Below are 14,716 nucleotides of genomic sequence, written 5' to 3' on the forward strand. Positions count from 1 at the left end.
TAAACAAGGAAGGCCGCAATGAGCGGCCTTCCTTGTTTTGCTTACATCGTCGCCATAGCGACGAGCGGAGTGACGTCATGGACGTCAGCCGACGTCCTGACGTCTGCCGCCTCCGATCCAGCCCTTAGCGCTGGCCGGAACTTTTTGTTCCGGCTACGCTGGGCTCGGGCGGCTGGGGGGACCCTCTTTCGCCGCTGCACGCGGCGGATCGCCGCGCTGCAGCGGCGATCAGGCAGCACACGCGGCTGGCAAAGTGCCGGCTGCGTGTGCTGCTTTTTATTTCATTAAAATCGGCCCAGCAGGGCCTGAGCGGCAGCCTCTGGCGGTGTTGGAAGAGCTGAGCTCGTCCAGACCGCTCAGCAGGTTAACCACCCTGGCGTTCTATTAAGATCGCCAGGGCAGCTGCGGGAGGGTTTTTTTTTAATAAAAAAAAAAACGATTTCATGCAGCCAACTGAAAGTTGGCTGCATGAAAGCCCACTAGAGGGCGCTCCTAATCCATATTTCTGATCGCCTCCGGCGATCCGCAGTAACAAGGAAGGCCGCAATGAGCGGCCTTCCTTGTTTCGTTTTGCTCGTCGCCATGGCGGCGAGCGGAGTGACGTCATGGACGTCAGCCGACGTCCTGACGTCAGCCGCCTCCGATCCAGCCCTCAGAACTGTTTGTTCCGGCTGCGCAGGGCTCGGGCGGCTGGGGGGACCCTCTTTCGCCGCTGCACGCGGCGGATCGCCGCGCTGCAGCGGCGATCGGGCAGCACACGCGGCTGGCAAAGTGCCGGCTGCGTGTGCTGCTTTTTACAGCGAGCAAATCGGCCCAGCAGGGCCTGAGCGGCAGCCACCGGCGGTGATGGACGAGCTGAGCTCGTCCATACCGCTAAGGTGGTTAAAACTGCATTTTGTGTTCAATTATGTTATCTTTGACTAATAGTTAACGGTTTTTGATGAACAGAAACATTTAAGTGTGACAAACATGCAAAAGAATAAGAAATCAGGAAGGGGGCAAATAGTTTTTGACACCACTAATAAATGCAGCAACAGTTACCCCAGACACCAGAAAATAAAAACGCAATTTGTGCAACATTTCAGCAGAAAACAAACGCAATTTGGCCCATATTTCAGCAGAAATCAAACGCAATTTGACCCACATTTCAGCAGAAATCAAATGCAATTTAGGCCACATTTCAGCAGAAATCAAACGCAACTTGGGCACATTTTCAGCAGAAATCAAATGCAATTTGGGCACATTTTCAGCAGAAATCAAACGCAATTTGGGCCACATTTCAGCAGAAATCAAACGCAATTAGGGCACATTTTCAGCAGAAATCAAACGCAATTAGGGCACATTTTCAGCAGAAATCAAAAGCAAGTTGGGCCAAATTTCAGCAGAAATCAAACGCAATTTGGCCCACATTTTCAGCAGAAATCAAACGCAATTTGGCCCACATTTTCAGCAGAAATCAAACGCAATTTGGGCACATTTTCAGCAGAAATCAAACGCAATTAGGGCACATTTTCAGCAGAAATCAAACGCAATTAGGGCACAGTTTAGCAATAATCAAATGCAATTAGGGCACATTTTCAGCAGAAATCAAACGCAATTAGGGCACATTTTCAGCAGAAATCAAACGCAATTTGGGCACATTTTCAGCAGATATCAAATGCAATTAGGGCACATTTTCAGCAGAAATCAAACGCAATTTGGGCACATTTTCAGCAGATATCAAACGCAATTAGGGCACATTTTCAGCAGAAATCAAACGCAATTTGGGCACATTTTCAGCAGATATCAAACGCAATTTGGGCACAGTTCAGCAGAAATCAAATGCAATTAGGGCACATTTTCAGCAGATATCAAACGCAATTAGGGCTGCAAAAAGAAAAGAATTTACTCACCTGGCACTGGCAGAAGTCTTCTCTCCCTGTCTCCCGGCCGGCTCCTCAGGCGCGCAGTTCCCACGGAGCTCCCTCCCTTCTCCAGTCCCCCGTGCTGATTGAATGAACGGCTACGGGAAGATGGCCACCCGAAGCCCTGTACTGGAGCCATAAATAGTCTCCAGAGCAGGGCTTCGGCGGCAGCCATCTTCCCATAGCCCTGCTCTGCTCTGCCAGCCCCGCGGGGCTGTGGGAAAACAGTAACGTCACGCCGACGTCACGGAGCCACCGAGGCCCCAAGCGGCCGCTTGGTTTGCTTGGTGCCTCGCGGCGCCCCTGGCAATGGATGTGTGGTGGTAGCCGACCGTTTGTTAGGCTCCAACTCCGGACCGGAATCACCCCAGGAAGGGTTCCCTCGCCATTACCCTTGGTCACAATGGCAGACTTGCCCTCCGTAATAGATTATTGTTGTAGGTACTGAACAGCAAGTAGAAAATGTAATGTAAAAAAAAATAGATGTAAGCTTTAACAATGGTAGAGAGAGAACCATCGAAAGTTGATAAGGCAGACAGACATTACCTAACCAGACATCACTGAGTGAGGAAGAGCAATCCTCGCCATGGTGCGCAGTAGTCCAGTACGGCTGTCACTATACAAACCGCTGTTTGCGGTGCGTTACACAGTGAGTTTGGTGTGTCAGTGTGAAGCAGTACACTAATTACACTCCCTGATTGATGTATACACATGCAAGATGTTTTAAAGCACTTTAGGCCTGAAATTTAGCATGCAATGTGATTTCTGCCTTTAACCACTTGAGGACCTAGGGCTTTACCCCCCTTAAGGACCGGCCACTTTTTTTCCATTCAGACCACTGCAGCTTTCACGGTTTATTGCTCGCTCATACAACCTACCACCTAAATGAATTTTGGCTCCTTTTCTTGTCACTAATAAAGCTTTCTTTTGGTGCTATTTGATGGCTCCTGCGATTTTTACTTTTCATTATATTCATCAAAAAAGACATTTTTGGCAAAAAAATGATTTTTTTAACTTTCTGTGCTGACATTTTTCAAATAAAGTAAAATTTCTGTATACATGCAGTGCGAAAAATGTGGACAAACATGTTTTTGATAAAAAAAAAACCCATTCAGTGTATATTTATTGGTTTGGGTAAAAGTTATAGCGTTTACAAACTATGGTGCAAAAAGTGAATTTTCCCATTTTCAAGCATCTATGACTTTTCTGACCACCTGACATGTTTCATGAGGGGCTAGAATTCCAGGATAGTATAAATACCCCCCAAATGACCCCATTTTGGAAAGAAGACACCCCAAAGTATTCACTAAGAGGCATGGTGAGTTCATAGAAGATATTAATTTTTGTCACAAGTAAGCGGAAAATGACACTTTGTGACAAAAAAAAAAGTTTCCATTTCTTCTAACTTGCGACAAAAAAAAAAATGAAATCTGCCACGGACTCACCATGCCCCTCTCTGAATACCTTGAAGTGTCTACTTTTCAAAATGGGGTCATTTGTGGGGTGTGTTTACTGTCCTCGCATTTTGGGGGGTGCTAATTTGTAAGCACCCCTGTAAAGCCTAAAGGTGCTCATTGGACTTTGGGCCCCTTAGCGCAGTTAGGCTGCAAAAAAGTGCCACACATGTGGTATTGCCGTACTCAGGAGAAGTAGTATAATGTGTTTTGGGGTGTATTTTTACACATACCGATGCTGGGTGGGAGAAATATCTCTGTAAATGACAATTTTTTAATTTTTTTTACACACAATTGTCCATTTACAGAGATCTTTCTCCCACTCAGCATGGGCCCAAAGTCCAATGAGTACCTTTAGGATTTCACAGGTCATTTTGAGAAATTTCGTTTCAAGACTACTCCTCACGGTTTAGGGCCCCTAAAATGCCAGGACAGTATAGGAACCCCACAAATGACTCCATTTTAGAAAGAAGACACCCCAAGGTATTCCGTTAGTAGTACGGTGAGTTCATAGAAGATTTTATTTTTTGTCACAAGTTAGCGGAAAATGACACTTTGTGAAAAAAACCAATAAAAATCAATTTCCGCTAACTTGTGACAAACAATAAAATCTTCTATGAACTCACCGTACTACTAACAGAATACCTTGGGGTGTCTTCTTTCTAAAATGGAGTCATTTGTGGGGGTTCCAATACTGACCTGGCATTTTAGGGGCCCTAAACCATGAGGAGTAGTCTTGAAACAAAATTTCTCAAAATGACCTGTGAAATCCTAAAGGTACTCATTGGACTTTGGGCCCCTTAGCGCAGTTAGGGTGCAAAAAAGTGCCCCACATGTGGTATCGCCGTACTCGGGAGAAGTAGTACAATGTGTTTTGGGGTGTATTTTTACACATACCCATGCTGGGTGGGAGAAATAACTCTGTAAATGGACAATTGTGTGTAAAAAAAAATCAAACGATTGTCATTTACAGAGGTATTTCTCCCACCCAGCATGGGTATGTGTAAAAATACACCCCAAAACACATTATACTACTTCTCCCGAGTACGGCGATACCACATGATTGGCACTTTTTTGCAGCCTAACTGCGCTAAGGGGCCCAAAGTCCAATGAGTACCTTTAGGATTTCACAGGTCATTTTTGTTTCAAGACTACTCCTCACGGTTTAGGGCCCCTAAAATGCCAGGGCAGTATAGGAACCCCACTAATGACCCCATTTTAGAAAGAAGACACCCCAAGGTATTCCGTTAGGAGTATGGTGAGTTCATAGAAGTTTTTATTTTTTTGTCACAAGTTAGCGGAAATTGATTTTAATTGTTTTTTTTCACAAAGTGTCATTTTCCGCTAACTTGTGACAAAAAATAAAATCTTCTATGAACTCACCATACTCCGTACGGAATACCTTTGGGTGTCTTCTTTCTAGAATGGGGTCATTTGTGGGGTTCCTATACTGCCCTGGCATTTTAGGGGCCCTAAACCGTGAGGAGTAGTCTTGAAACCAAATGTCGCAAAATGACCTGTGAAATCCTAAAGGTACTCTTTGGACTTTGGGCCCCTTAGCGTACTTAGGGTGTAAAAAAGTGCCACATATGTGGTACCGCCGTACTCAGGAGAAGTAGTATAATGTGTTTTGGGGTGTATTTTTACACATACCCATGCCGGGTGGGAGAAATATCTCTGTAAATGACAATTGTTTGATTTTTTTTACACACAATTGTCCATTTACAGAGAGATTTCCCCCACCCAGCATGGGTATGTGTAAAAATACACCCCAAAACACATTATACTATTTCTCCTGAGTACGGCGATAACACATGTGTGACACTTTTTTGCAGCCTAGGTGCGCTAAGGGGCCCAACGTCCTAATCACAGGTCATTTTGAGGCATTTGTTTTCTAGACTACTCCTCACGGTTTAGGGCCCCTAAAATGCCAGGGCAGTATAGGAACCCCACAAGTGACCCCATTTTAGAAAGAAAACACCCCAAGGTATTCCGTTAGGTGTATGGCGAGTTCATAGAATATTTTATTTTTTGTCATAAGTTAGTGAAAAATGACACTTTGTGAAAAAAAAACAAAAATCAATTTCCGCTAACTTTTGACAAAAAATAAAATCTTCTATGAACTCGTCATACACCTAACAGAATACATTGGGGTGTCTTTTTTCTAAAATGGGGTCAGTTTGTGGGGTTCCTATACCGCTCTAGCATTTTACGGGCCCAAAACCGTGAGTAGTCTGGAAACCAAATATCTAAAAATGACTGTTCAGGGGTATAAGCATCTGCAAATTTTGATGACAGGTGGTCTATGAGGGGGCGAATTTTGTGGAACCGGTCATATGCAGGGTGGCCTTTTAGATGACAGGTTGTATTGGGCCTGATCTGATGGATAGGAGTGCTAGGGGGGTGACAGGAGGTGATTGATGGATGTCTCAGGGGGTGGTTAGAGGGGAAAATAGATGCAATCAATGCACTGGGGAGGTGATCGGAAGGGGGTCTGAGGGGGATCTGAGGGTTTGGCCGAGTGATCAGGAGCCCACACGGGGCAAATTAGGGCCTGATCTGATGGGTAGGTGTGCTAGGGGGTGACGGGAGGTGATTGATGGGTGTCTCAAGGTGTGATTAGAGGGGGGAATAGATGCAAGCAATGCACTGGCGAGGTGATCAGGGCTGGGGCCTGAGGGCATTCTGAGGGTGTGGTCGGGTGATTGAGTGCCCTAGGGGCAGATAGGGGTCTAATCTGATAGGTAGCAGTGACAGGGGGTGATTGATGGGTAATTAGTGGGTGTTTAGGGTAGAGAACAGATATAAACACTGCACTTGGGAGGTGATCTGACGTCGGATCTGTGGGCGAACTATTGGTGTGGGTGGGTGATCAGATTGCCCGCAAGGGGCAGGTTAGGGGCTGATTGATGAGTGGCAGTGACAGGGGGTGATTGATGGGTGGCAGTGCCAGGAGGTGATTGATGGGTGGAAGTGACAGGGGGTGATTGATGGGTGATTGACAGGTGATTGACAGGTGATCAGTGGGTTATTACAGGGAAGAACAGATGTAACTAATGCACTGGCGAATTGATAAGGGGGGGGTCTGAGGGCAATCTGAGACGTGTAGGCGGGTGATTGGGTGCCCGCAAGGGGCAGATTAGGGTCTGATCTGATGGGTAACAGTGACAGGTGGTGATAGGGGGTGATTGATGGGTAATTAGTGGGTGTTTAGGGTAGATAACAGATGTAAACACTGCACTTGGGAGGTGATCTGACGTCGGATCTGCGGGCGATCTATTGGTGTGGGTGGGTGATCAGATTGCCCGCAAGGGGCAGATTGATCGGTGGCAGTGCCAGGGGGTGATTGATGGGTGGCAGTGACAGGGGGTGATTGATGGGTGATTGAAAGGTGATTGACAGGTGATCAGTGGGTTATTACAGGGAAGCACAGATGTAAATATTGCACTGGCGAATTGATAAGGGGGGTCTGAGGGCAATCTGAGCGTGTAGGCGGGTGATTTGGTGCCCGCAAGGGGCAGATTAGGGTCTGATCTGATGGGTAACAGTGACAGGTGGTGATAGGGGGTGATTGATGGGTGATTGATTGGTAATTAGTGGGTGTTTAGGGTAGATAACAGATGTAAACACTGCACTTGGGAGGTGATCTGACGTCGGATCTGCGGGCGATCTATTGGTGTGGGTGGGTGATCAGATTGCCCGCAAGGGGCAGGTTAGGGGCTGATTGATGGGTGGCAGTGATAGGGGGTGATTGATGGGTGATTGACAGGCGATCAGGGGGATAGATGCATACAGTACACAGGGAGGGGGGGGGGGGGTCTGGGGGGGGGGGTCTGGGGAGAATCTGAGGGGTGGGGGGGGTGATCAGGAGGGGGCAGGGGGCAGGGGGGGTGGGATAAAAAAAAATAGCGTTTACAGATAGTGACAGGGAGTGATTGATGGGTGATTAGGGGGGTGATTGGGTGCAAACAGGGGCCTGGGGGGTGGGCAGGGGGGGGGGTCTGAGGGGTGCTGTGGGCGATCTAGGGCAGGGGGGGGGAGAAATCAGTGTGCTTGGGTGCGACATAGGGTGGCTGCAGCCTGCCCTGGTGGTCCCTCGGACATTGGGACCACCAGGGCAGGAGGCAGCCTGTATAATACACTTTGTAAACATTACAAAGTATATTATACACTTTGTATGCGGCGATCGCGGGGTTAACATCCCGCCGGCGCTTCCGTATGGCCGGCGGGATGTTGCGGCGGGTGAGCGGAGAGAGGCTCCGCCCATGCCCTTACAAGGACCGCCGCCTCTCGTCTATACGGCGGTCCTTGCGGGGTCCACTTCCCGGCCGCCTCTGTGCGTTAGGTGGTCGGGAAGTGGTTAAAACGCTGCTTTGCATCAAATCCAGATTTTTCCCCGGGACTTTTGCCGTGTATCCCACTCCGCCATGCCCCCCTCCAGGTGTTAGACCCCTTGAAACATCTTTTCCATCACTTTTGTGGCCAGCATAAGTGTTTCTAGTTTTCCAAGTTCGCCTCCCCATTGAAGTCTATTGCGGTTCATGAACTTTTTCGCGAACCAAACCTTCTGCGAAAATCGGAGGTTCGCGACATGTCTATACGCTATGCTTTGGGCCAACAAACCGAGAATGGCTAATTGAAGTTATTTATACTATTTATTTGACTGGTTTTATATTGTTGGTTTTATCATCAAAGTTGCTTGTTTATTATTACCCATTTATGGCTAATTAAAGGATGTGGCCATTTTCAGTATTAAGGAGTGGAGTATTTATTTAAGTTGTAAGTTTTAACTTTTTCTACAGTTCTGGGGCCGGTAAGTTGGTATGTGGGGCTCAGGCGGGTTGCAAGTGCAGGCAAGAGTTATGTAAAAAAAAAAAAAAAGTAATAAAAGTAGGTATATAAGTGTGTATGGATACATGGTTATATATGCATATGCCTGTGAGAGGTTTAGTGGGGTTAAGTACAGCTTAAGGATAGCTTGTGAGCGAGCTTCAAGTAGCTGAAGTGTCAGGTCAGGTGTCCTTAGGTGAAGTTCAAAGTTTTCTCACCTGTCACTGGTCCAGTAGCTGGTTGGTGGGAAGAGAATCAATCCGAGGAGAGGGGAAAATTCACAGCTGGGGCACGATCGCTGTGGGGAATCTGTGAGGCCTTTTATTGAATGTATTTTGTCACTGGCACCTTTATGCGGGTAGTGTCACCCCTGTGGGGGTGAGCAATCAGTTGTGATGAGCTGCTGTTACGCTATGCTTTGGCCCAACAAGCTGAGCATAGCTAATTGAAATTATTTATACAATTTATTTGACTGGTTTTATATTGTTGGTTTTATCAACACAGTTGCTTGTTTATTAATACCCATTTATCCCTTAGGGCTGCAGGTATTTTTCAGCATTAAGGAGTGGAGTATTTATTAGGTGTAAGTATTGACTCTACAGGGTGGTATGTGGGGTCAGGTTTATTAGGTGTAAAGCTGGCCACTAACGGTCCAATTTCTAGCGAAAAATCATTAGAGCGAGCAGAAATTCTCATCGGATTGGTTGTAAATAATCTCCATTGGTGGACACAATCGATTATGAACGAGTGAAAAAAATGTCGCCCGAATGAATTTTCGTTGAACGAAAATTTGGATTTTTTTGGTGGTCGTGATAGATCGGAAGCAATGATTGGTTAGTTGATGGTGTAGTGAACGATTTTTCGTCCGATCAGAATTTCTGATCGCTCGAACGATTTTTCGCTAGAAATTGGACCGTTAGTGGCCAGCTTAAGTATTGACTTTACAGGGTGGTATGTGGGGTCAGGCTGGTGGCAAGCGCACTTCCGTGTCACATGTGTGGGTGCAGCTTACAATCACTGCCTTCCCATTACTGGGGAGTCAATCAGAAGAACAAATCAAAAAAATGTTTTGACCATAATGATTCTTGACTTAAATAAGCAATACTGGCAGTACCTCTCCCCAATCCACCCCCATTTTACAACTAATTCAGATGTTGTGATGCCCTGCAGATGATTAGACCATATCTGCAGGCTGGACTTCCCTCTGACATCTGTGGGCAGCATCAGAGGAAGCTTATTCTATTCTCTCTGTCCAAGTGTGGTTGCACTGCATAGAGTTTTGCCTTTGATTAGCAACTACTGTATACAATCCCCTTCAGAAAACAGATACATCACTGTATTTTTTCATATAAAAGTCAACAACATTAATAGCTGGAGTGGTCAAACACACAAGGACACTTGGAGACACAGCAAATAAATGATGAATTAAATAGGTTTACTACAGGGTATTCTAGAAATAAAGCTAATCAATGTAAAGCGTGGCATCTATCTGCTGCCACTTGATTAATGCATACAGGTGAATGTACATCTAGAATATATTTCCTTACCTTCATTATGCCGGCTGTTCATCTGATAGTACTGCTCTGTAAATTCTGCCAATGACTCCTCAATGGTCTCAGGCCGAGGGACAGACAGAGAAAAGCGTCGCTTAAAATTTTTCACCTTGTTCATAACGACAAGATAGACCTAGAAGTGCGAGAGAGAGATAGAGAGAACTATAAGGGAGAATGAATCGGAGGAAAGAGGAAGGGATACAGTGCATGTGGCAGAGAATGGGAGGGGAGAGGGAAACTGAAATAGAAAATCAAAATAACAGAAATTAAATCTAGGAGATTTGCTGTGAAATGACAGAGGACAAGAGGCAGTTCTGGAAATCACAGATGTGAGGGATTAATGGAGGAAAGCATCACAGGAATAAACAGTTCTATGTTGTCATAGAGGGAGACAGGTGGTGGAGAGAATCCGCTTATTAATGTTATACAAATTTGAGCAGAGAAATGGATAGATAGACAGACATACAGACGACCATAAGTGGAGTGAAGGATCTGTGCAAGGAATTGTCAGCAGTGCCAGCTGCCAGGAAAGGAGCAGAGTGAGAGAGTGTGGGACGGCTATATCTGCTGTATCTCTTATCATTGTGTTATGAATGAGATGACAGTGCCCACATTCTGTCTACCTTACAGTGTTCCTGATCACTCACAATCATAGATAGCAAGCTCTTCAGCCCCAGCTATATCCGTTTTTTATACTCATGTCAAAGCATCAGCAAGCTCCTTCTATAACTTATAAACTGCAGGGAGTGGTGCGAGCATTCATTTGTTCTCTCATCATTATGCAGATCTAATTGTGTTATTACAAAATAAACCTGATTTTACAGCCCGGTAGGTCTAGAATATTAAACAGTATCATGGAAAACACACAACACTTGACTTGCATGTCCCTGCAGGTGTTAACGTTCCCTTTGCTTCCCATGGAAGGTGCAGCTACTTCTGCTTTTTTTAACTGTGAATCTGTTCCCAGGAATATCCTACCTAGACTGAGCAAACAAAACCCATCATTCTGTTACAGGGTGAAATCACTCACCTCCTACCCTGCCCTATAAATAGTCAATTATACTGTATAGGAACGTTTTAGCTGTTAGGTCACAAGAGTTTATGCTATATAGATGAGCAATAATGTTAGGCTATGTAAAATATATTTCTCTTTATTCACATTCTAATGGCCTGATCCATGTAGTGCAGTTAATATTGCCATGTGAAGACAGAACCTATGAATATTACCAATAGTAACGCCAGCAGAGTACAGCGCATTGCGCCAATAGCGCAACTCGCAGTACAGAAGAAACATGAGCATTGTAATGGCAATGCACGGTACACATAAAACGTAAAGTGCATTACAGTAGCAAAAAGCTTGCGTTACGCATGGACAACGTATGGTACTCTGCTGCTGTTGTCATCAGGTATATTGCTGTGTGCTCTTTGCGCACAACAATAATAATGGGCCTATGTGAATCAACCCCTAGGTGTCTAACTGGAGCTGGGAAAAAAGGGCGCATGCCGCTAGTGGACAAAAAGGGCGCCGCCATTCACTCCCATAATAAATAGCGTTTAATGGGCGCCGAGTAGGAAAAAAGGGCGCCGGAGCTAAATAAGGTTTATAAACGGCGCCAGGAGCTAAATAAAGTTTACAAACGGCGCCCGGCGATGTTTAATGATTTATAACTGAACTTGTGGTGATTTACGTTTATAAAATGCACCCGTGCCGAATAACGTTTATGAAAATACTAAACATATTTATCTTATTTAAATAATTAAAACATTATTTAAAGTTTTATCCCTTACTGTTTGTAAAACATTATTATTCACAAAATAAAGCGATCAGTACGTAACGTAAATTGCAAAATATTTTTTGAATCCACAATTAGTAAAACATTATTATCCACATAATAAAGGGGGGTCTTAGGTTTAGGCACCAACAGGGGGGTCTTAGGTTTAGGCACCAATAGGGGGGTCTAGGGGTTAGGGGTAGGTACAGGGAGGGGTACTTAGGCAACAACAGGGGGGGTCTTAGGTTTAGGCACCAACAGGGGGGTCTTAGGTTTAGGCACCAACAGGGGGGTCTTAGGTTTAGGCATTAACAGGGGGGTCTTAGGTTTAGGCACCAACAGGGGGGTCTTAGGTTTAGGCACCAACAGGGGGGTCTTAGGTTTAGGCACCAACAGGGGGGTCTTAGGTTTAGGCACCAACAGGGGGGTCTTAGGTTTAGGCATTAACAGGGGGGTCTTAGGTTTAGGCACCAACAGGGGGGTCTTAGGTTTAGGCACCAAGAGGGGGGTCTAGGGGTTAGGGGTAGGTACAGGGAGGGTTACTTAGGCACCAACAGGGGGGGTCTTAGGTTTAGACACCAACAGGGGGGTCTTAGGTTTAGGCACCAACAGGGGGGTCTTAGGTTTAGGCACCAACAGGGGGGTCTTAGGTTTAGGCACCAACAGGGGGGTCTTAGGTTTAGGCATTAACAGGGGGGTCTTAGGTTTAGGCACCAACAGGGGGGTCTTAGGTTTAGGCACCAACAGGGGGGTCTTAGGTTTAGGCATTAACAGGGGGGTCTTAGGTTTAGGCACCAACAGGGGGGTCTTAGGTTTAGGCACCAAGAGGGGGGTCTAGGGGTTAGGGGTAGGTACAGGGAGGGTTACTTAGGCACCAACAGGGGGGGTCTTAGGTTTAGACACCAACAGGGGGGTCTTAGGTTTAGGCACCAACAGGGGGGTCTTAGGTTTAGGCACCAACAGGGGGGTCTTAGGTTTAGGCACCAACAGGGGGGTCTTAGGTTTAGGCACCAACAGGGGGGTCTTAGGTTTAGGCACCAACAGGGGGGTCTTAGGTTTAGGCACCAACAGGGGGGTCTTAGGTTTAGGCACCAATAGGGGGGTCTTCGGTTTAGGCACCAACAGGGGAGTCTAGGGGTTAGGGATAGGTACAGGTAGGGTTCTGTGTAAGAGTAGGCTTAGGTATAGTTTTAGTAAAATTTTAGTAATAATTACTAATGTATTACAACACTTATTACGAACGTAGTTATATTTATATCATCTTTATAAACAATATTTTCAGATTTTATTATAAGAACAAACCATAAATGACGGTTATTCACAATAATATACAATTATAACAATTAAACATATATTATTGGTTTTTTTATAAACGTAATTATAAGTTTAACTTTTGAAACAGGGAAGATTAACGTTTTCACAATTTCCGATTTCATAAACATTATTTAATGATTTATAATTTTGTTAAACATTATTTGTAAACGAAAAATAGCACACTATATTTATAAACCCTATTAATGATTAATTATTATTTAGAGTTTACACCCCGCGCCCTTTTTGTCCAGGCGCCCTTTTTGTACGTACGCGTCTAACTACCTTCAAGCACCACTATCGCAAATATATATATATATATATATATATATATATATATATATATATATATATATATGCCAAGGGATGAGCAGCACAAACCGAATTTTATGCAATACTATGCAAAGCATGCACGCAGCACTGGAGGTCCCCAGACTCAATAAGAAATATATAAATACAGAGGGTGCTGCAGCACACAACAGGAAAACAGTGACAGGGGCTCTTGGTTACGCTTTAACGCGTTTAAGCTCACCAACTGCATTTTTGCCTGGTTAGAGTAGGACTCACCAGATTAGGGACACTTTGGCGCAGTTGGTGAGCCTAAACGCTTGGTTACGCTTATGTTATCTCTCTCTCTCTCTCTCTCTCTCTCTCTCTCTCTCTCTCTCTCTCTCTCTCTATATATATATATATATATAATTCATACCAATAAAATGTACATTTGATCCAGAATAAATGCACTATGATTTTTTTTCTATGTTGCTGTCACTTACAGTAAGTAGTTAAAATCGGACAGGTTTTGGACTAGTCCATCCCCTAATGGGGGATTCTCATGGTTTTCTTTATTTTCAAAAGCACTTACTGATTTTCAGTTGCTCAGTCCAACTGCCAAAGCAGTGTTTAAACAAGTAGAGAGGCTATCTGGTATCTTTGTACAGATTATTTTCTTTTTTGTAAAGAATAAAGGAAATGCTAAGAATCCCCATGAGGAGATGAACTAGTCTAAAACCTGTCAGATTATTACTACATACTGTAAGCAACAGCAGCATAATAAAGTAATTTAGAGTGAATTTCATTCTGGGGAAATGTACATCTTACATCTATGTGTCCAGATGTGTTTTAAATCTTCACATTTTCATGATAATGGTCCTTTAAATCCCAGTTAGCCCCAAAACTGAGCAGGGCAAATTATAACATCAATTGGGAGGATTAGTAAAGTCAATATGAACTGTGCACAGAAGCAAATGTGACCGTCATGCTGCCTGTTTGCTTTCCTCTCTGGATGCAGCTGGCACTCAGGTGTGACCATGCGACACCCGAAGTAAGACATCATATGATTGACTACAATACCTAGCATTAATGTATTACAGTTGAAACTTATAAGAACCCAAACTGCATGGGTAAACCAGCTAGTTGAGAAGGGGATTGGGGTTCTTAACCACTTGAGGACCGCCGTGTTAACCCCCCTTAAAGGCCAGGCCTTTTTATTGTTAATTGGCCACTGCAGCTTTAAGGCCAAGCTACAGGGCTGCACAACACAGCACATAAATGATCCCCCCATCCTTTTCTCCCCACCAACAGAGCTCTCTGTTGGTGGGGTCTGATCGCTCCACAGTTGTTTATTTTTTTTTTATAAATATTTTATTTTTAATATGTTTTGCTTTTTTTTTTTTTTAAATTTATATTCCCCTGCTCCCTCCCTCCCCCTGCCAGCCAATCAGGGTGATCAGCTGTCATAGGCCTCAGCCTATGACAGCCGATCACTCCCCAGTCTCAGGAGGTGACAGCCGTGTCACACGGCTGTCCCCAGTACAGCGCTGCTGCCGAGTAGCAGCGCTGTACATGTAAATGGTATATTGGCATAGTAGATGTCTTGGTTTTAATCTAGAGAT

At 44.8% G+C, this 14,716-nt stretch overlaps 1 protein-coding gene across 1 annotated transcript in view; it reads right to left on the bottom strand.

Annotated features, from left to right (window-relative positions):
• CDK18 (cyclin dependent kinase 18) overlaps nucleotides 1-10,255 on the bottom strand; it is a 166,920-nt gene extending 156,665 nt beyond the window's left edge. The window contains exons 1-2 of the mRNA XM_068265549.1: nucleotides 10,208-10,255; nucleotides 9,736-9,874 (exon numbers count right to left, since the gene is read on the bottom strand). Coding sequence (XP_068121650.1) covers nucleotides 9,736-9,859 — 124 coding nt within the window. The 5' untranslated portion in view covers nucleotides 9,860-9,874; nucleotides 10,208-10,255. The remainder of the gene's footprint in view (nucleotides 1-9,735; nucleotides 9,875-10,207) is intronic.
• Between the last annotated feature and the right edge of the window lie 4,461 nt (nucleotides 10,256-14,716).

The sequence above is a fragment of the Hyperolius riggenbachi genome, chromosome 2 (genome assembly GCF_040937935.1).
Source record: "Hyperolius riggenbachi isolate aHypRig1 chromosome 2, aHypRig1.pri, whole genome shotgun sequence".
Taxonomy (NCBI): Eukaryota; Metazoa; Chordata; class Amphibia; order Anura; family Hyperoliidae; genus Hyperolius; species Hyperolius riggenbachi.